The 23,885-nt window shown below is 38.1% G+C and overlaps 1 protein-coding gene across 1 annotated transcript in view; it reads left to right on the forward strand.

Annotated features, from left to right (window-relative positions):
• Window positions 1-2,822: 2,822 nt before the first annotated feature.
• The window catches only part of LOC141336911 (centlein-like), a 43,783-nt gene continuing 22,720 nt past the window's right edge, over window positions 2,823-23,885 (forward strand). The window contains exons 1-8 of the mRNA XM_073842631.1: window positions 2,823-2,905; window positions 4,782-4,870; window positions 6,385-6,469; window positions 13,601-13,735; window positions 14,350-14,499; window positions 17,110-17,243; window positions 17,333-17,495; window positions 17,640-17,804. Coding sequence (XP_073698732.1) covers window positions 2,825-2,905; window positions 4,782-4,870; window positions 6,385-6,469; window positions 13,601-13,735; window positions 14,350-14,499; window positions 17,110-17,243; window positions 17,333-17,495; window positions 17,640-17,804 — 1,002 coding nt within the window. The 5' untranslated portion in view covers window positions 2,823-2,824. The remainder of the gene's footprint in view (window positions 2,906-4,781; window positions 4,871-6,384; window positions 6,470-13,600; window positions 13,736-14,349; window positions 14,500-17,109; window positions 17,244-17,332; window positions 17,496-17,639; window positions 17,805-23,885) is intronic.

Below are 23,885 nucleotides of genomic sequence, written 5' to 3' on the forward strand. Positions count from 1 at the left end.
TCCCAGTTATACTGAATTCGCCTGATAATAAGCAATGAAAAAAAAATATTATGATATTAACAAGATTAAACAGAATGTTAAAACTTTTCCCCACAGCTAACAAAATGCTGAAGTGTCTATTCAAAATCAGACTGTCCTAAATAAAAGTCAAAAATTGCTGAGCATATGCAAGTTGTCTGACAAAGCTGATTACTATAAGATACAAAGTGATTTAAATGTGTTGTACAGTCTAAATTAGCATCACTCAAGGATATTCCTGTTTTATAATTTGTAATTATTATTTTTATGCTCTATTTTCCAGTCCAGATTTAAATGAAATAGATAACTGGAAAAAACACTACACTTATTTCCCACTTGAGCAACATTTGCGTGGTTGTCTGTTGATCTGAACTTTTTACAGGCCTTGGGGGTTGTAAATGGAGCATGTTACATTTGTGACGTTTGGCCGCTGTTGGAGGCTGTTGAACGGAAACTGATATTAGTGCCAGAGAGTGCATGTAAAATCACATTCGGAATGGATGACTGGTAACTATCATGAGTAAACAAAGGGCTTTGTTGAGCAAGAAAGAAAAAGTTGATTCAAAAGTGCCATGTGTCTGCGCTCCTAAAAGGGGCAGATGTTGCAAATTACCAGCCAGTCTACTGCCTCTGAAATCGCAGCTCAAATGAGCATCCTAATGAGAGGCACTGTTTGCGGGTCAAAGAAAAGCCTAATCACGCTAAGTCAATTGACTTCTTCTGGAGCAAGAGAGCATGCAAGCTCCAAAGCAGATGACCTGCTGTCTGTTGCACTCCTGCAACCTCCTTTATATCTGTCTAATCTTGTTTCTGTGGTTTTAATCATCTAGCCTTTTGACTGTGATATAGCCGACAAGGACAGGCACAGTTGTTTATACTCCATTATACGGCCATTATGCAATGAAAAAAATGTAATATGCCTTAATAAAGTCAGAATGATGCAAGAGTACAATCTATATGATAATTTATATTGTGTTGAACAAGATGAACAACCCTGTATACTCTTTATTTAAATAGGCACATTAAGAATAATCATTTGACTTGAAAGCAAGAGATAAAAGTGCAGCACACCAGGAGTAACTGAGTACTATGAGTGATATGGTAATATCCATATCAAAGTATAGGAATTAAAAAATAAATAAATACATACAAAATTTGTTTAACATTTGAGTGGATTCATTAATGTCATCCTTAAGACATGAATTGTTAAATTCTGAATTTAAAAATTGGCCTTTTTGCCTTTTCGTAACATTTCAGACTAGTGCATAGAAAACATCCAGAATATTTTTTTAAGTGTTTGTTTTATTGCACTTCAACTATTTGCATCTGCAGAGGTCAATTACAACACACTGACATACACCAAACTTACCAGTATTATTCCTATATACAGAGGGTTTTGTTCTTTTGCCTGATGTTATACGGTGCATATTACATATACAATATATTATTCCTAAAAACATGATGAAATGGAAATCTGAAAATCTGGCTTTATTTATGGATTTATTATGTTTATATTATTAATAAATAAATAAATATTTATTTATGGAGTGTGGTGTGTTTAAAAAAATGTCCAAAATTAAAAAAAAAAAAAAAAAAAATCCAAAATGTAAAAAACAAATATGTCAACAAAATAAAACAAGAATTTTGAACCTGGCTTTATTAAATGTCCTGATATCTGTTCTGGAAATGTATGCAAATTAGTATATAATTACATATAAAATATTCAATTTGCATATTTAAACATTCCAGAAAACTTTTAATACAAAAAAAGTTTTACCTGGTTGTCTTGCAAAGAAAGTTACTATATTAATCACAGGTTTTTGCAAAATAATGTGGTATTATATTTATTCTTTTATAAATAGCTTATAAGAAAAATTGAAAGAAAAAAGTGCTGTAGCAACTATTGTAGATAGTTGGAAACAATGGTTACCATAATAACTTTTTTCTATAGCTGTTATACTTTTTAAGAAAGGATTTAGGTTTTGCTACAGTTTGTAAATTGTATTTTATTCAAATAGGCTATTTATTGGTCTTATCTGTGAATTTAAACAGCTTTAAAAAATACAATACCTAAATCATTTGTTAATGTTAAATCATTTGTTCCGTGTATTATACTGATAGCATGGAAAATACAAATATTGTATTATTCATATGAAGAATGTCCATAGAGACCAGCGAGCCGTAAAGTGTTTCGGGCTGTCGTGAAGTGAGGTAAACTTCTCTGTGTCAAAACACGGAACTGGCGCGATCATTTGAAACAGTGCAGACGTTTGTTTGTTTTTTTACTCTAATGAGCTCTGTTTTCTGTTTTCCCGTTTCAACCCTCTGATGAAAATATGCTGTCGGGTGCTATCAGAATGGTGTTTTAATAATATTGCAGATATTCTCTTTGCATAAACTGTAAGTTCAGCGGTATCCAAGGACGCGCTGCAGGTCAGACACAGTCACACAACACACTTTATTTAACCAGCAGCTGTTTTCGGTTTATTAAACACTGTTATCAGTGAGCTGTTTTGTTATTATCTTATTAGGCACGTATTAATGCTTTATTGTTGCAGTTGGTCATACGATTTTAATGTGTTGTAGTGTATTGTATATCGGATTGTTATATTAAGTCTGTTTATTGAGTTTTAATACAGTATCGATAGAGAGTGTTTGATTAATCACAGATTCAAATTCACTTTATCTGATTTTGCTTCATCTACTTGTTCAACGTGTTATCTGTCTGTCTAACTGTCTTACTGCCTGTCTAATTAATTTTGGACCAGACGATGATATAAGTGAAATCTTTTCTGTTAGAATCTCAATGGACTCGAAGGACAATGAACGTGTTTTGCTCCTTGAGGAAGAGGTGAGGAGTTTGTCTGAGGAACTCGCTCAGTGCCAGGTATATTAAAACTTTTTTTTGGTCAAATTAATCTGTCTTTTGTCTATTTTTTTTCTGTCTCTGGCTTTATTAACAAGGGTTTTAGTATGTTTTTCTACTAACACAGCAGTATACTAATATTCTAGGATTGTGATGTCAGAAGCCCATATTAATATTAATTGTATTTTCCTTTTTTCTTTTCTTTTTTTTTTCTGCGTCATTGTGATACTAAGACAATCCAACTTCCAATTTATATGCTCTCTCTGTAATGAACACTAAACTTATGTGACTTAAGCGTCCTGCATATTGTTAAAGCCCCACCAGGTGGTGCCTAAAAACAAATACATGCATTGTAATCATTATAAATAGATTGAAATATATTATAATTTTGAGCCTATAGTTTACTTAAAGACGTCCTTAACACTGATTTTGATAACTACTAATTGAGAAGAACCATCAATTACTCAGTGGTTAGCCTTTACTTACTACACAACAAGAAAATGATTACTCTGACCTACAATAGGACTACATCATCAGTGAATGTCGACTGACTCTGTGTAGCTTTTTGTTTCACTTGCCTGTGGTTCACAATTGATTTTTCTCCATTTCACTTCTAATGACAAGCATGTGTGTATAAAGAATCACATATCATTTATGTAAAGGTGCGGTGTCCATCCATCGACTGCCATTAACAGCAAAATGTTTCTAGTGGACCTGAGAATTATCAGGGAGGCAGTTTTACTTTATTAATATCTGTATAAATAGCAACATTCAATGAGCGCACTCATCCAGTGGGCATTCATGGTCTGCTGTATAAGATAAATAATTCATCAATACGACTGCCTTTCAACATATCAAACACCTTCCATTCCATGAGAAAATCCCTATAATTCGCAGGAGTTGCTCAATCTTCTGATGCAGTGAGCTTAAGCACTTGTGAAGAGACCACCTATTTGATGGAGGACTTTTCTTAATTTGTCATTAAACACAATGAAGGCTAGGAATTGTGAGATCTCTATTTCTATTCATTTGCACAGTCTCTCTCTCGCACACGCTACTTTGTATGTTTAGCCTATGGTCTATCAAGGTCTGCCTGCACCATTTAGTAAATAATTAATTAGACACTTTTGAATAGGGTTTAAAATTCATGTACTAATTGGACACCAGCAGATTCTGCAGGGATTTATGACTTTAATCTTATAATGATGTGGACATAATTTAACAGATAATTTTATATTAAGTTGATCTGGTATAATTCTGTTTTTTTTTTATTAATGTCAGAAAATGTAGTTTTTAGATGTCTCTCATTAAATGTAATGTAGCTTAAAAATCTTTGAAAGCCATTTTTTTCCCGAAGACACTTTGAATTGTAAGTGTGTCTTGCATGGCTCTCTGACGCCACTTTCTTCTTTAGGCAGCTAGTGAGTTCAGATTTACTCTCTTGTTTCTTTGCTTTCCTCTGTTTCTGTGTGACTCTTCAATCCTTCCTCTATGAATAGAATTACTCTGATTTAATTTCCTTTTTTTATTTTTAGAACAGTAATGTTTCATGCATTTGTTTTATCTTCAGTTTCATTCCACCCTATGATATCATTAACAGTTTTTTCCTGTTAATTAGACTACATGATTTTTGTCAGTTTGGCAGTTTTAGAAATATTATTAAGCAATTATTAATCAGTTATCTATCTGCACACTAATAAATATAATGTCAGACTACTTGGTGTTTTTTTTTTCTTCTTTTCTGACTTCATGTCCCCTAAAACAACAACACACTTATGTCATTGTCCCATGCATGTGGCTAATATATACAAAAAAATGCTCATTTGGAAGCTACTTATTAAAATTGTGAGCATTGCCAACAAAATAACTTTGTTGTTGTTGTATTTGCATCCAATAGGCAGACAAGGAGTTTGTGTGGTCACTTTGGAAGCGACTTCAAGTGGCCAGTCCAGACCTCACCCAGGCAGTGAGTCTTGTAGTGGAAAGGTGAGTCACATTGTAAAGTCACCTGTGTTTTTTTTTTTTTAAAGACAGCAAATCCTCTGCACCTATTTTCTCAGTCCCTTTCTTCTATTGAACCGTTATGCTTTTACGTCTCAGACTTAAATAAATGCGGTTTCTGCCACATGAAATCCCTGATTTGTGAGCACACATCACAGCGGTTGTGCAGGGGTGTGTGTTGGGTGGCTGCGCTGTTGAACGCAGTTATGAGAGAACCCGAGAGCAGATGATGATCTAAACCCCCTTATCCTCCGCACAGACTCCCTCCCTCTCTTCTCATCTAAACACTGAAAAAACTCCTCTTTGAGGGATATATACTAGATTTAACATGACTTATGACCCTCAAAGAGGGTATGGGGAGCTACAAAAGTGGCATGGGAATGTGTTGTGGAGAAAAAAAAGAGATCAAATTCGCAATGCTGAACGATTGCCATTGTCATGCCTTTTAAAAGTTATTATGATGATAAGAGGTGCAGATAAAGCAATATTTTGTGCATGGGAGGAAATTGAGGCCACTGGCATGGCTTGGCAACGGCTGTGTATTTATTTGGGTAAATATTAAATAACTCTTTCCACCACCTGGTGAAAGGTCAGAGATAAGGAGAATTTTTTTTGTGACCAAAAGCTTGAGCTTAAGCAAATGTGTTCCTCATCTCCAGAAGCGATGATAAATAAAAGAGCACCAGCCAGGCTACGCTCTTCCCATATCCTTCTATAGCTTCTTCCTCAGGCAGAGCCAACAAACCGAGCTGCTCCTCAAAGAACTGGCAACATGCACCTGAGGGCGTGTGCATATATCAGCATTGCGCCACACGGGAGACTGACATGATAATTGTGCTGGCTCTGTGAAGCACACAGACTTCTGGGAATTCTGGCCGGTCTGGTAGCGAGCGAACGCTTGGCTTGGGATATGGTTAACATCACCAAGCTTCAAGGCAGTGGTGTTCTCTGAGGAGAGCCGTATCATGTCAGATGTCCTCAGGGAGAGATGGAATGAGAAAGGGTGGAAGAGATTGAAAAAGTGAACCAGGGAAAGGAGGATCCCAGGTGAGTGGCGGCTGTTCAAACAAACTTGCCCCAATTGTGATTCTTTTGTCTTTTCCCCCCAAACACCCACTAAAGAGGGTTAGATGCTGAAAGGAAAGGAGTGTTTGTGTTCCCCAGTGAGTAGTGTTCCTGTTTTGATATCCTGATAATTACTGATACCTGGAGACTGGAGTTATATCCCATCATTCCCTGTTGACCCTCTGCGGTATAAGCTCAGAGAACGCGCTGAGTGGTTGAAAGGCAATTTTGCCTGTTTCTTCTCCCACAGCATCCAGTCTATCCTGCAGTGTTTTATCTCCTAACCAAGCATCACCATTGCATCATCCCAAATAGATTTTCAAATGCGAATGGCTGCAGTGTTCGCTGAGGCCAGTGGATCGTCTTCTGTATTCTGTTACTGTGACAGCCTGCGCCTTTAATTTTGCTCTTTTGTTCAATCTGTGCTGTACTAGAGAGAAGCAGAAAGCTGAGAACAAGGACAGGAAAGTTCTGGAGATCCTTCAAGCAAAAGACTACAGAATCCAAGAGCTGGAGCAGGTACTGTGAGAGCTTTACACCACTTAAACTACACCCCAGCCACAGGTGTACAGAAATGCATGTGGTCTGAGAAACCTTCATCTCTCCTTTTTTTAATGAGCATCTCTGACTGCTTGATAGATCTGCTTGGATGACAGCTAATGATGAAGCCGTGTTGTTAATTCACCTTTAATCATGCCCCTTAATGAAACATCTGTCAGTCGGCTTCATTAGGAACTCCGTCTCTTCACCAGCAGCGAGTCCATCAAATATGTCCACGCATCACGCATACACTTCGTTTTTGTAAATAAGATTAGCCACGGCTTGATAACCCATGGCGGACCAAACTGGAACTTGCTGATCACCACGCCATCATGCCGCTGAAGTCATGACAGCGTTATTAATGGAAGGCCAGTGTGTTTATTTTCATAGCAGGAATTACGTTTTGTGTCAGCACCATAGATATGAGCACCTAGATGGCACATAGCAACTATTGCTAATTACAGTGATACGTCTGCATGACTGCCATATTGGAAAGGTCAGGATCTGCTTGTAATTGCAAGGAAGTGAATGTCAGACAGATGACAGGTGTGCTTTGCAACAGGCTGTAACAGTCCCTTCTAACCGATTTTCTCAGGATTTGGTGTGTCATAAATGTCAGATGGTTCTGCATATTGTTGACGATGTTACCTTCAAAATGAAACAGTATTGGTAAAGTGCTCTTCATCAATGATCTGGAACAACAGTCTGATTGCTTGAACCTTTTAATGAAATAAGGTCATAAACCATAAATGAATCTAACATAAAACAATCAAACATAATATATTTTATATATGTGACCCTGGACCACAAAACCAATCCTAAGTAGCACAGGAATATTTGTAGCAATAGCCAAAAATTAGTGGTGGGCATAGATTAATTTTTTTAATCTAGATTAATCTAGATTAAATCTTGAAATTAATCTAGATTAATCTAGATTAAAATGGCTAATTTAAATTCTGCTGAAGGCATTCAGAATATGTGTGCTACCCAAATAATGACTAAAAGTAAGTCTTTGAGAACGGGTTTCTCAAGCCAGGTGGCGCATTAGACCAGGCGCTCATCTCCTGTTTCCAAAATGCATTACAAACTGCTTGACAATTGCATTTACAACACAATTAACTATACAAACTTGTGTAACCAAGTACTTCTGCGCAAAAGGCTGTACGACGTGCGCGTTCCCGTAAAATACACAGGCGCGCGGGTATGGATAGCCTATCTGCGTGCATAGTCTTCCAATAAACTGCGTTGCTTTTAGAAGCGTCAATTCAGTTGTTGCATATAGTTTAATGTCTTTATTTCGGGATTATCAAAGTAAATTATAACTCAAATTTGAGATTTTACTGGGCCACAGCAGATTTTCACTGGGGCACGTGCCCCAGTAAAAAGGGTCTAGCAACGCACGCACCTGCCCTGAAGCGGCTTCATAGCTGCATCCATGTCTGCGCGTCTCATTTGATGTGGTAATTTCACAGAAGTTGAAGACTTGTTCTCGCCCCCTACAGTGCAATTCAACTAGATATACGTCATCCGCGCTAAAATATCAAGGTTAAAGTCATCATATCTTGCGTAGTTTAGACCCAGCTCCCAACCCAACTTTGAGAATAGATTAACGGCGATATTTTTTTTATCGCGCGATATGAGTCTCACGTTAACGCAGCACGTTAACGCCGATAACGGCCCACCACTACCAAAAATACATTGTATGGGTTAAAATTATTGACTTTTATGCCAAAAATAATTAGGATATTAAGTAAAAAACTTGTTCTATTAAGATATTTTGTATATTTCATATGTAAATATATCAAAACTTATTTTTTGATTAGTAATATGCATTGTTAAGAACTTGATTTGGACAACTTTAAAGGCAATTTTCTCAGTATTAGATTCCACATTTTTAAATTGTTGTATCTCAGCTAAATATTGTCCTATTTCTACAGCATTTTGTGAGTCTCTGATTGGGTGGACTTTGGACCCTCTAGGGCAGGGGTCCCCAAACTAAGGCCCGGGGGCCGAATGCGGCTCGCCCTCACATTTGGACCGGCCCTCTGAGCAGTGCCAGAGATATATTTTTGTTAAATGTGAGCCAAATCATCACAATTAAAAGAAACAAAGACTTAAACTACTTCACTCTGTGTGCATTAAATGTATTTAATAGACAAGTTTTACAATTTGAGTTGAATTACTGAAATAAATGAACTTTTCTATGACATTCTAATTTACTTAGAAGCACCTGTATATCTTTTGAAAATAAATTATCATTTGTCTGTCTGGTGCATAAAAAAAAAAACTATTCTAGCATTAAAAGGTATAATAAATACAGGTAAAACCATAATAAAATAATAATAATAATAATAGTCCAGCCCATGGAATTTTCTTTTATAAACCGACCCGGCCCCCCATTAAAGAAAAGAAAATTATGTGGCCCGCTCAGAAAAAAAAGTTTGGGGACCCCTGCTCTAGGGTCTAGGGATAAACCAAACAATTTAAATATAATAATAATAATAATACCTATAAAAAGATGGTAAAACTATCTTATGTTTCTGCCATAGCATTAATCTTTAAATGTTGCCAAGCAACAAACAGACTGGAACAGAGTGTGTGAGTGGACTTGAGTAACAAAGAAAATTCCTGCTCTCCACTCACTTGGGAGAGAAACCCCGATATGAATTATCCTGAAGCAATAGAAAACACTGACACTGTGACTTAACACAAGTCTGAAAAAAACTTGTAAGCTAAAGTTAATACAGAGTTAAAAATAACTTTACGTATACTCACATTCAGGAATGCTACAAAAAATATAAGCAGAGTGATGCAAATGTTGAAACATTCCAGTGCTGTTGTACTCCACATATGCACTAAATATGGCTCATCCCCGATTAAATTACGCACCTAGAACTGTTAATCACATTTAATAATGTTAGGTTAGCGTTCTTGGTCTGGCACATACTGATTGATGCATCACGCATACAGTTGTAAATGGTTAATCTGATAGTATTTATATGTGTATAAAAATAAAATGAACTGTTTATGATAGGCTGTAGATTGTATATACACTGGGTTAAATGATCTGCAGTATATTAGCATTATATAAGCCATAAATATAAAATGCTGACTGTTCCAAGATGGCAGATCTGTTGACATCCAGAGCAACTAAATACTGATCTTGTGTATTGATATCTCTGGTGAGCAATTCCTCAATACAGTGATTTTCAACACAAATGAGCTTGTTTTAGATTCAGAGCCAACTGTGCACATTTTGTAGCTGATATTTTAGTGAGGAATATTTTGTAAAAGATTAATAATTAAGTTTTGAATTAGTCTTTTCTTCTGTCAGGTTTAAGTTTCACTAGCCTGGAATATGGCCATTGTGCCCTGTTTGAGAAACTCATTAATAGTCAGAATTCTGGGTACCACTCAAAACCACTGGCATTCGTCTCATCCAAATTTTGCGCCAAACGAACCCAAATGTGATTAATTGCTTTTTCCTTCCTTGGCCGTGTGATGGTCTGCTGAATCCTCATCTCATCTCTGCATTTCCACACTAACTTTGACCAGCTTTCCTCTCACCCCACCCCCTTCCATTACCCCTCTTCTTCCATTTTTGTAACATAATTAGCTTTCATTTTTGAACTGCACTGGGGATTTCTAATGCTAATCTCTCTGTCCTAGACCTCTTAACTTCTTTAAACCTCTTTTCCTACCAATTGAGAAGTACTGGGGTTAAAACAGTGCTTGCCTACCTCATTATCAACATTTTGAATTGAGCTTCACTTGTGCTATAAATCTCTATTAAAACCTGCATTTGCATGGTGCACAGACATAAGTTCTCTATCTAGAAAGATTCAAGTGATTTCCCCCAACATGGCAATTAATTGCCTCCCACAGCTCAGGGTTATTTTTTGAGATATCAACGACGAGTTGACACAAACGGTTAAAGTGCGTGTTAGCAATAGGAGCGCATTATAGAATATCACAGATGGTAGTGGCATAACTATGAATGATATTGAATATTTGCACTGAACACAAAACATTTCTTAAGGGAATAGTTCACCCAAAAATCTAAGTTCTCTCATCCCATTAAATGTTTGTTCATCTTCAGAACAAAAATGATGGTTTTAATGAAGCATGAGCTATTTATGTCCCTCCATCAAAAGTTAATTCTAACAAAACATAGATTCTTTGATAAGTTCATTGTAAAGACCTTGTAAAAGTTCTCCATATAAGCAAGCAGTTTAATCTTTAAGTCCTTTGAAGTGACACATTCACTTTATATGATGAACAGATTTAATTTAGGCTTTTATTATGATATTAACATTGGTCACTGCACATACACAGAGCTCATCAAATGTGGTATAAGAGAAACTCAACCATGCTTGCTTGAGACGCAATTTTCAATCTCTTTATGAACTTTTTAAAACTTCAAAATTTTAATGTCATGCAATTTCAATCCAAAATCTCTCAAAATGTATTCCTTTGTGTTTTGAAGATAGATGAAGGTCTTATGGGTTTAAAATGACATAATCTTTGTTTTGTGTATATGCTTCGCTTTTCAGTCTGCCATTGCGTTCTAGTTCTGAGTATAGACCTTTCTCACAACTTCCGTATTTTGCACCGGAAATACGTAATTGCTGTGTAAACCTATTTCCGCCCCGGTATGCCGGTAACCAGTTAAACAACGTGAAAAACGCTTAACGTGGCTTAATGTATGTAAAAAACGACCAGGAAACCCCAAGTTTCTGTCAAACCTTACGTGGAACAAACATTAACTACTATCAAAAGAACGAGCCCTTATTCCACAGATAAAGTGAATTATATCACGTTAAGCGTTTTCTCCCCCATAGAAGCCCATTATAAGGAAACAGCTTAACGTGGTTTAACTTACCTCAACAGCGACCAGGGAAGACCAAACTTCTGTTAAATTTTACTTATAATAAATACTTGCTGCTCTCAAAAGAACGAGCTCTTATTCAGCATATAAAGTGATCGCCCCCCATAGAAGTCCATTATAACAAACCATGTTAAGCTTTTTCCTTAATGGAGTTCTATAGGGAGAAAACGCTTAACACGATATAATTCACTTTATATGATGAATGAGATCTCATTCGTTTGACAGCAGCAAGTACTTTTATATAAGTATTTTTTGACAGAAATTTGTTTTTTTCCCAGTCGTTGTTAAAGGTTGTATCAGCGATTTCTAGCCTAAAACATAAACTGTCAATTTCAGCTGACCTTTCTTCACGATCCGCTCGCTGCCTGCCCCATAAATTGTCTGTGAAAAAACCGCGTCTCTCTGGTCAGCCTAGGGTCCGAGATATGCCAAAAAAAACAATCGGCACTACCAACCTTTCCACAGATAAACAAACAGTGTTCCAACCAATCAGCGTCAGGGGTTTGGTGTTGTGGACTTTCGCTCCGCCTCCCTCACATCCCTGCACCAGTAGGAAAGTCCACAACACCAAACCCCTGACGCAGATTGGTTGGAACACTGTTTGTTTATGTGTGGAAAGGTTGGTAGTGCCGATTGTTTTTTTGGCATATCTCGGACCCTAGGCTGACCAGAGAGACGCGTTTTTTTCACAGACAATTTATGGGGCAGGCAGCGAGCGGATCTTGATGAAAGGTCAGCTGAAATTGACACTTTGTTTTTCAGCCTAGAAATCGCTGATACAACCTTTAAGATACGTTAAACTGTTTCCTTATGGGTTTCTATGGGGACGCTTAACGTGATATTATTAACTTTATATGCTGAATAAGAGCTCATTCTTTTGACAGCAGAAAGTGTTTATTATAAGTACAATTTTAAGCCACGTTAAGCTTTTTTTTGTATAATGGACTTCTATGGGGGACGATCACTTTATATGCTGAATAAGAGCTCGTTCTTTTGAGAGCAGCAAGTGTTTATTATAAGTGAAATTTAACATAAATTTGGTCTTCCCTGGTCGCTGTTGAGGTAAGTTAAACCACGTTAAGCAGTTTCCTTATAATGGGCTTCTATGGGGGAGAAAACGCTTAACGTGATATAATTCACTATCTGTGGAATAAGGGTTTGTTCTTTTGATAGTAGTTAGTGTTTGTTCCAAGTATGGTTTGACAGAAATTTGGGGTGTCCTGGTCGTTTTTTCGTACATTAAGCCACGTTAAGCGTGTTTCACGTTAAGCGTTTTAGAACGTCCCGGATAAACTCTTCGTGGAAAAATGTATATCCTTTATCCAATTTGTTCCTCTTTGTGACGGAGTTTTCCTCCACGACTCTTATCACGTCGGCAAAAGTTATCTTTGGCAACAGTGAGGGAAGTTGTGTAGACTCTCTCCATTTTAATTTTAAATTACCCGGCTTTCTGCTGTGTTGACATTACACAGGAAGTCTGCATACCCTGCGATTGCGTATTTCCGGTTTCTGTGAAAAAGGTCTATTGGCAATGAATTGTTTTGTGATACTAATTAATGCACTGATGTGAGTTTTTTTTTTTAACCAAAAATACCAGAACTAAAAATAAAAATGTTTGAATTACATTTGAGTAATTAATTAGGAGGTTGTTCTCAATATTTGACAAGCCAAACAAATTTTACATATTGCTACTCTATCATTATTATTGGACACTGTGAAGTGCATCCACACTGCTCATATGTTTACCTGTTGTAGATTATCCACATTTTAACATGTTATCACATCTGGTCATACGGAATAGATACTGGAGATACTTCTCACTGGAGAAGTGCTAATTAAATGGCAATGATTTTTGGCCTTTCAGTATTACAAAACTGTTTATGGCCAAAATGTATGCTTAAACAATCCACTCGTACTTTGTCATTGACAGTTTACACACATGGTTTGTGACATGTAGTGGCAAACGAACAACTGAAATCATTCTTTTTTTATGTCCTGTTGAAACGTCATGGTACAGCAATTACCGTGTGTTACTTGCAAACATTTAGCAATAGAAGACGAAATGCCTGCGACATGCTTTCCCATCACCGTATCATGCAACAGCTGACCCCATTACAGAAACTATTAATGAAACCTAACTCTCAGTCCTGTAAACACGCATACCCAGATTGCTTGTGACTAATGGCTGTCTCTCACGATCACTCGTGTGGCTCTTTAAACAGAAAGTGACGGCACAAGAGCAGGAGATAAACAACCGAGTCCAGCAGTTGCGTGGCAGTGAGGAGGAGTGTGGTCTAATGAAGAAAGAACTGGCAGCTCTGCAGCACAGACTGGGGAATAAGAGTCGACAACTTAAGGTTTGGACAAATTTCCACTGGCACCACTTTTAAAGCTCTGCCTCTGTGCCTGTGACACCAGGAAGAGAGGGAGGGAAAAAAACTGACAAGCCCCTGGAGGCAATCGCCTAAGGCCTCAAAATCCCGGGTCGGGGGCAGGGGGGCGGCGAGGGAGGGGTGGTAGCGACAGCGTAGCTCGGAAAAGCAGCTAACTTTCTCGATAAATACTTAATGATGGCCGAGCAGAGGAAAGAGTGTGTATGTGATGTGGCTTCTCCTTAATTACCTTCTGATGGGACTGGCATGATTAATTGATAAAGTGAAGATCTGGGGAGGATGTGTCTTTGCAGGGTCTCTCTTAGCAAAGGGAGGGAAGGATAGTGCGGGCAAAAAAAGAAAGGAGCGAGAGATCAGCATCAAAGGCAGGCTGGCAGGACTAATGGGCCTGTAGTGGAGCTATTCTCATTAGAGCTGTCATTAGAGCCAAAGATGGCCCCTGCGCCAGGCTACCTGCGTGGGCTTTGGCTTGCCCTGCCAACGCAGGTAAGCTCCAAACTTCTCTCTCCGGCCCTGCCCGGACTGCCGGCCTTTCATCCCAATGCTGCGACCGTCTCTCGCTCTCTTTTCCCCGGCAGGAAGCAAGGAGGCAGGCGCAGGAGTGCGAGGAGGAGGGCAGGCGTGCCCTACAGGAAGCCAGGCAACAATTAGATGCTCAGCACTCAGCCTCTCAGGCAGAGCTGGAGAGATTGCGGGACCAAGAGGCCGTCAGCAGTTCCAGAGTCAAGGTAAGGTCCCCCGCTTCGCACCCTGTTCTCTTTTTTTTTCTTCTTTTCTGCCGCTTTCTAAGCGGGTTCATGTAAATGAACTTGTCTCACAATGCGCAAATGTTAAATATTGATAGATATGTTCAGGGGGGGGCGAAATAATGACTTGGTGGGTTTACATGGTGGGCCCAATTTTTCTTTTCCCAACTCAACAGCGGGAGTGTACCACGTGCAACGTGACCAGAGCTGTTTTACATGTGGCCCCGAATCAGTCCTGCCTGCTGTCGCGGTGCTTAGCGACTTGGGCTATAATGACCTACTACAGACAGACAGAGCAGGAGCTGTTGTTAGTATGTTCCATAGGGCCTCATTCAGCATTTGTGTATGTTTAATAGGGCTTGTGTCCTCTTGGGTTGAGTGTCACTCAAGCACCTGTGTGATAACCTGCTTTACATACAGATTTGTGTTCATTACTCTCCATGGGGAAGGGCAGAGGCAGGTCTGTGTGGACCTTAAACTCTAACTAGTCCAATTAAATTAGACTGTAGTGGTGCTCGGACTGTGTCCCCTTTCCTCCTGCGTTCTCTGTCTCTCTCAGTGCCCCTGTCAGCACTGGCTAGTTTTTAATGAGGGCTGGCCCGTGCTCTTCCTGGCCTGAGCGTTTGATGCTCGGCATCTGTTTGCTTCTCATTATCTCCATCAGCTTCTGTGATATGCTGCTGATAGGCTTCCCGCTTTAGTTGCTCATGTTTTACTTTCCTTCTGTTGTCTTTCTTTGTTCCTTTTTACTGTGGTCAAGTTCTCTGTGAGGTGGTATGATGACAGAAAAGAGTGCCCATGATAAAGAAAAGAACAAATATTTCAAACATTTAGTTTAAAACATATGTACGTACGTTTTTTTTTTTTTTTTTCAATTTTTTTTATATCTATAATTTAAAAATGTCCCATGGTGTGACTATCAAGTAAAAGAATATTAGATTTTCTCTGATTAGATTTGTTTATTTGTTTAAAAATAATTATTTATGAAAATAATATTCATTAATAATAATCATTTTTTATTTACTCATTTATTATTTTATTATTTATTGTTTCTTTTGTTTACTGAACTGTTGTATAAAATCAAATCACATCTGCATTTGCATTAGAGTGTTTTTGTTTGTTTTTTTACTGTATTATCATAGACAATACATATCACACACCCATAATTACTGCATATTTACTACATATTTGTCAAAACACATGACTTTGTTGGTCACAGCACATGATTTTGCGGACACAATTCTTTTGAATAAGCAGTGAAAGAGTTTTTTAAAATTATGACAGGTGTCAGGGTGTGCTATATATATATATATATATATATATATATATATATATATATATATATATAGTTTGTGATAATATCGTAATTGTTGTTTTAACAATGTGCGAATTGACATTATCGAGTATGCAAACATAACACATCTACAGAGTGCGCGGTTAAGTGAGGTTAAACTAGTGCATGTACGCATGATTCAGTCTATTAAAATACATTTAGAATGATCACGTAACTCAAGATATGGGGGCAGAAAATTGATATATTTATCATTTTATATAGTTAATCAATATCACACGAAGAGAGTTTTTTTCTTAAAAAACAGCATGGTTACAAATGTGATACTGCTTTTCTACAACGTTTCAATAAACAAGAAGTTAATTATATTACATTTTAGACACCATATTGCCTGTTTTTGCTCTATTTCGCCAACAAAAATCATTCCAAACTTAGCCACTGCACTGTTTTGGGTCTCTGAGCAACATGACGGTGTTTCGTTCCTGAATGAATCAACCATGTAAATGATTCAGTTCAGTCGCTCACTTGCTACCACCTACTGCCGGTTTTAATTTCACATTTAAAATATATTTTAAACGTTTTAGGTTTAAAATATCAAAACTGTTTATGCATTTGTAACTGCAGTTTAAAGCCTTCCATGTTCTTCTAAGCTGCATTAAACTCTGTGTAAATCCATCTAAATGCCACTTCAGATGCAACTTCTGCAAAGATCAGTTTTGTTGATACTGATTTTATTTGTAGTATTATTATAATTGACTGATTACATGTAAGAATTGGACTTAAAAGATGATGCACACTTTTAAAAGAAATGGCTTTAAAAAGGTAAAAATGCCCATAGAAGTTAAAAATCAATTTAAACGTATTGGAAAATAATAATTTCTATCACTGCTGTGAACTAAGCACACAGAGTATAAAAAAATATCAAAAACTTTATTAGTCAGCTGTCCATGTCCTTAAAATATCTGCACAATAACATACTCAGCAAAATATTGTTTAATTATCATCATCGCTAAAATCCCAGAAAATATCAAGATATTATTTTTTGTCAATATCGCACACCCCTAAGACACAGTTGAAAAAGATTGTGCCAAATAATTTAATATTTTCTTCTCATGAACGTTATTCTTCTAAATGAATTTTATTTTAAGCTAAAAACATGTTCATCACAGAAGAGATTCCTTGTACAGTGTGTATGAATTGCATTTTAGTTAATTTTTTTAAACAAATACATAGATCTAGACCAGAAAATCAGTGTCATACTATTGAAACAGCTGTCAATTAACAATCAATTTATCTTACAGGATTTGGAAGAGGAACTGTTCAGAAGCAGACAGAACGTACTAGATGCTCAGAGTCGCTCAACTGCTTTGTCCCTTCAGCTTTCCACTGTAGAACGGGAAGGAGCTGACAAAGAACAACAGCTCTGTCAAATCAAGTAAGCAGCAGTTACAGAGATCTGGCTGAGGTTTGATTAACCCTGACCATATGAGTTGACCATGATGTGTGTGCGATGTTTGTGTCCAGACGCGAGCTCCAGGACTTGCAGTGTCTGTACAGGCAGAGTGTGGAACATGCAGGAGAACAGGCCCAGCTCATTCAGCAGCTGGAGGGGCTTAACCTGGACACGCAAAGAGTCCTGCGCAGCCAAGAGGAGGCCCACACGGCAGACACCGTCTCCTACCAGAAGGTACAGGAGCGCATCTGTTGTGTGAACTTAGCGCCTGTCCTCACAAGTGAACACGGAGCCCCTGGGGGGGTGAACTTGTGTTCTAGCAAGGACTTAACTGCATTAACCGAGCTTGTCCTTCACTGTCTGTTTCTGCTGTGACAGCTCCACAGCGAGCTGAGCGTGTCATACCAAGCCCTCTGGCACAGCCAGGAACAGCTCCGCCAGCGGGAAGCAGCCCTCAGCATGCAGCTCAGCCAGAGAGATCAGCAGATCCAAGAACTCCAGGCACAGCTGCAGAGTTTCACAGCAGCCGCGGGGCACTGTGAGGTGAGTCCGTGTGGGGAGCACCATGACAGATTTACATCATGCTCAATGCCCTTTGTATGCAAAGCAAGCTGAACGAGCACTTCAGCAAAACCACACACCGTTCATTTCCTTTTTCTCCTCTTAGTATAACCGCATCCATAATAAATGAAATGCCTTTCAGTAAGAGATGAATGGGAAGAGATGACCAGGAGTTTTTGTTCATTTTTGCAAGGCTTCATGCTGTCTGACAACTCCAAAGCATTTGGCATTAACCCTGCCCGAACATTGCCAGAGCTCCTCTCAGCAGATCTAATAGGGATGTAATCAGTTAATGCATATGTATATATGGGTGGGTGAGACTTTTGTAGGTTTAAAAAAAAAAAAAGTATCTTATGTCACCAAGGCTGCATTAATTCTACCAAAAAAATAAAAGTAACTGCAAAAATGGTAATATTGTGAAATTTGTTATAGTTTAAAATAAATGTTTTCTAAATGGAATTTATTCCTGTGATGGCAAAGCTACATTTTTGGCATTCATTACTCTTCAGTGATCCTTCAGATTTAGTGCTCAAGAAACATTTCTTATTATTATAAATTTTGAAAATAGTCATGCTGCTTATTTTGTGGATTCTTTATTAGATATAAAGGTTAAAGGGGTTATATGATGTTGCTAAAAAGAGCATTATTTTGTGTATTTGGTGTAATGCAATGTGTTTATTCGAGTTTGAGGTTAAAAAAAAAAAAAAAAATTCCACATTATTATTACATTATTGTTGCTCCTCTCTGCCCAGACTTTCTGAAATCTTTGATTTTTACAAAACTCATCGTTGATGAAAAGTGAGGTGTTCTTTGATTGACCAGCTATGTTGTGATTGGCCGAATACCTCGTGTGAAGGAAATGTTACACCCCTTATCATGTTGTGATGACGTTTCCCGGCGCGATGAGACAGAAACAATAAACCCATTATAAACGAGGCATTTGTTGCATCCAGTGGGGACATAACTACTGATTATAATGACTCATATGGTCTTTTTTTTTTCGTTACGTTGCTCACATAAACATAACACCATGTCTGCATTTTCGATCGTAGAATGAGAAACAACAAGCACTACTCTACACTGCTCAAAACTCATGTTTGAATAGTCTGTAGCAAATTCTTTAAAAATTAAAACGTACTTACAGGCTGATTTCTAGTTATGTCCTCATTTGGAAGGCTAAACAAAGTATTTTCGCTTTCACAATGAAACACACTGTGTCTCCAATGGCGGCTGCAACAATACTACAGCCAGTAAAAGTTACGCCGCCTTTCTTTCCATATACATATGGGTGGTGTTATGCAAATCTACCCACGCTGTGATGTGGACATGTGGGGGCGTGTTTGAATGAGCCATTTTAGCAAGGCGTGGCTGAGTCTTAACTTTTATAATAAATATCTCTTTGGGTTTGAGACTTTAACCTTTGCAACTTTACAGATCTTATCTATGCACAAACAGCTTGTAAAACTCCAAAGACAAAGGAAAACAAGAAGCCGCATCATATGACCCCTTTAAAATAACAGTGTTTATTTAAAATAGAAGTCTCTTATATTATTATAAATCACTTCACTGTCTTTTTACTCAATTTAGGATTTAGGGTTAGGATTTTGATTGCTCGGCTCCAGATTTTGTAATTCTTCCATACTTGAGGACTTTCAATACATTTATTTTTATTTGGCCACAAAGTAACCCTTAGAGACTCATGAACATCTGATGGATGCTTTAAAGTCAAGTCAAGTCAAGTCACCTTTATTTATATAGCGCCTTTTACAATACAGATTGTGTCAAAGCAACTGCACAGTATTTAAACAGCACAATAGTGCGTAAGTAACGCATTATTGTAACAATCAATTTTCAGTTAAAAGCAGTTCATCAATGAATTCAGTGATATCATCGTCAGTTCAGTTCAAATAGTATACGATATCGCTGGAAAGTGTCCCCAACTAAGCAAGCCAGAGGCGACAGCGGCAAGGAACCAAAACTCCACAGGTGACAGAGATGGAGAAAAAAACCTTGGGAGAAACCAGGCTCAGTCGGGGGACCAGTTCTCCTCTGGCCAGACGAAACCAGCAGTTTGTACCAATGTCCAATTGTATAGAACTCATCAGGATCCTGTGGTGTAGCGCCGATGGCCGTCAAGGTTGGCGAGGTCTTTATTGATGATCCGCCTTGGAGCTCATCTGGTTGACATCCACGGCTATTGAAGTCATCTCTAGGTGGTGATCCATGATCTAAGCTGGGTACGGACTGGATCCGGGGGACTGGAGTGACCATCTGATCCGGATACAGGCTGGGTCTGGTGGCTACTGTGACCTCGGAATAAGAATGAAACAGACTAATATTAGCGTAGATGCCATTCTTTTTACGATGCAACGAGTGCATCAGGTGTTATGGGAGGTGTTTTCGGTTCCGGTTGACCTAATTAATGCAGCCTAACAATCCTTTAACGGATTTGAATTATAGAAATGTGTTAATGATTTTATGTGTAAGCCAGGTTAAAGAGATGTGTCTTTAATCTAGATTTAAACTGACAGAGTGTGTCTGCCTCCCGAACAGTGTTAGGTAGATTGTTCCAGAGTTTAGGCGCTAGATAAGAAAATGATCTGCCGCCGGCAGTTGATTTTGATATTCTAGGTATTATCAAATTGCCAGAATTTTGAGAACGCAGCGGACGTGAAGGACTATAATACGATAGGAGCTCGTTCAAGTACTGAGGAGCTAAACCATTGAGGGCTTTATAAGTAATTAGCAAGATTTTAAAATCTATACGATGTTTAATAGGGAGCCAATGCAGTGCTGACAGAACCGGGCTAATATGGTCATACTTTCTGGTTCTAGTAAGAACTCTAGCTGCTGCATTTTGGACCAGCTGGAGTTTGTTTATTAAGCGTGCAGAACAACCACCCAATAAAGCATTACAATAATCTATCCTTGAGGTCATGAACGCATGAATTAATGTTTCAGCATTTGACATTGAAAGCATAGGTCGTAATTTCGATATATTTTTAAGATGGTAAAATGCGGTTTTGCAGATGCTAGAAATGTGGCTTTCAAAGGAGAGATTGCTATCGAATAGGACGCCTAGGTTCCTAACTGAAGTCGACGAATTTACAGAGCAGCCATCTAGTATTAGACTGTGTTTTAGGTCATTACTTGTGGAGGTTTTAGGTCCAATAATTAATACCTCTGTTTTTTCAGAATTTAACAGTAAGAAGTTATTCGCCATCCAGTTTTTAATATCAGCTATGCATTCTGTTAGTTTTTCGAATGGATATGTTTTTCCGGGCTGCGAAGAAATATAGAGCTGAGTATCATCAGCGTAACAATGAAAGCTAACACCATGTTTCCTGATGATATCTCCCAAGGGTAACATGTAAAGCGTAAAAAGTAATGGCCCTAGCACTGAGCCTTGAGGTACTCCATACTGCACTTGCGATCTAAATGATACCTCTTCATTTATTGCCACAAACTGATGACGGTCAGATAAGTACGATTTGAACCATGCCAGTGCACTACCACTAATGCCTACATAATTTTCAAGTCTATTTAAAAGAATGTTGTGGTCAATAGTATCAAATGCGGCACTAAGATCCAGTAGCACTAATAGAGAGATGCAACCACGATCGCTTGACAATAGCAGGTCATTAGTAACTCTAATTAGAGCAGTCTCAGTACTATGATATGGTCTAAAACCTGACTGGAAATCCTCGCAGATACCATTTTTCTCTAAGAAGGAGCATAATTGTGAGGATACTACCTTTTCTAGTACCTTTGACAGAAAAGGGAGATTCGAAATTGGTCTGTAGTTAATTAATTCATAGGGGTCAAGTTGTGGTTTTTTAATGAGTGGCTTAATAACAGCTATTTTGAAGGTTTTGGGGACATATCCTAATGATAGTGACGAATTAATAATATTCAGAAGAGAATCTATGACTTCTGGAAGTACCTCCTTTAGTAGCTTAGATGGAATAGGGTCTAACATACATGTTGTGGGTTTAGATGATTTAACAAGTTTATACAATTCCTCCTCTCCTATAATAGAGAATGAGTGGAATTGTTCCTCAGGAGATCTACAACGCACAATCTGATGCGATACTGTAGCGGGCGGCTGTATGGTTACAATTTTATCTCTAATAGTGTCTATCTTGGAGGTAAAGTACGTCATAAAGTCATTACTGCTGTGCTTTTGGGAAATGTCTAAACCTGTTGCTGCTATATTTTTAGTTAATTTAACCACAGTATTGAACAAATACCTAGGGTTATGTTTGTTTTCTTCTAAGAGAGATGAAAAGTAATCCGATCTGGCAGTTTTTAATGCTTTCCTATAAGATAAATTACATTCACGCCAAGCAATACGAAAAACCTCTAGTTTTGTTTTCCTCCAGCTGCGTTCCATTTTTCGTGCTTTTCTCTTTAGGGCGCGGGTATGATCGTTATACCACGGTGTTAGACTGTTTTTCTTAATCTTTTTTAGGCGCACTGGAGCAACTGTATCTAAAGTGCTAGAAAAGAGAGAGTCCATAGTTTCTATTACATCATCAAGTTTTTCTGAGCTATTGGATATGCTGAGGAATTCAGATAAGTCAGGAAGATTACTTACAAAGCAGTCTTTTGTAGTAGAAGTGATGGTTCTACCGTATTTGTAGCAAGGAATTGAATTAACAGTTTTAGCTATCTGGATTGTACAAGAGACTAGATAATGATCTGAGATATCATCGCTTTGCTGCAGAATTTCAACGCCATTAACATCAATTCCATGTGACAGTATTAAATCTAGAGTATGATTTCGGCAATGAGTAGGACCTGACACGTGTTGTCTAACCCCAATCGAGTTCAAAATATCTATAAATGCTGTTCCTAATGCATCTTTTTCATTATCAACATGGATGTTAAAATCACCCACTATTAAGACTTTATCTGCGGCCAGCACTAATTCGGATAGAAAATCAGCAAATTCTTTAATAAAGTCTGTATGGTGCCCTGGTGGCCTGTATACAGTAGCTAGCACAAACGTCACAGGGGATTTATCATTAGTACTTGTTTCTCTGGATAATGCTATATGAAGCACCATAACTTCAAACGAGTTATAATTGAAGCCCGTTCTCTGAGAGACATTGAGAATACTGCTATAAATAGTAGAAACACCTCCTCCTTTACCTTTTAGACGCGGTTCATGTTTATAACAGTAATCTTGGGGGGTGGACTCGTTTAAAATAATGTAATCGTCTGGTTTTAGCCAGGTTTCTGTCAAACAGAGCACATCTAGGTTATGATCAGTGATCATATCATTTACAAAAAGTGCTTTCGTAGAAAGGGACCTGATATTCAATAAGCCAAGCTTTATCAATCGTTTCTCTGTATTATATATATTTTTTATTTGTTGAACATCAATTAAATTGTTGGTCTTGATTTGATTCAGGCGTTTTTTGTATTTTCTAGCTCGGGGAACAGACACAGTCTCTATAGAGTGATATCTAGGTGAAAGGGTCTCTATGTGCTGAGAATTAACTGATTTCTGTGACGTGAGGCGGCTAGCAGACGGTCGGTTTAGCCAGTCTGTCTGCTTCCTGACCTGGGCCCCAGTGAGTCAAGTGCAAACTCTAAGACTATGTGCCATATTTCTAGATAGAAGAGATGCTCCACATCCGGAGGGATGAAGACCATCTCTTTTCAACAGGTCAGGTCTGCCCCAAAAGCTTGTCCAATTGTCTATGAAACCTACGTTATTTCGCGGGCACCACTTTGACATCCAGCCATGGAGTGACCACAGTCTACTGTGAATCTCGTCACCACGGTAAGCCGGGAGGGGACCAGAGCATATTACAGTGTCTGACATCGTACTTGCAAGATCACACACCTCTTTAACATTATTTTTAGTGATCTCCGACTGGCGAAGTCGAACATCATTAGCGCCGACGTGAATAACAATCTTACTGAATTTACGTTTAGCATTAGCCAGCACTTTTAAATTTGCCAAGATGTCAGGCGCTCTGGCTCCCGGTAAACATTGGACTATGTTGGCTGGTGTCTCTATTTTCACGTTCCGTACAATAGAATCGCCAATTA

Source organism: Garra rufa, chromosome 6 (genome assembly GCF_049309525.1).
Source record: "Garra rufa chromosome 6, GarRuf1.0, whole genome shotgun sequence".
In the NCBI taxonomy this organism is placed as follows: Eukaryota; Metazoa; Chordata; class Actinopteri; order Cypriniformes; family Cyprinidae; genus Garra; species Garra rufa.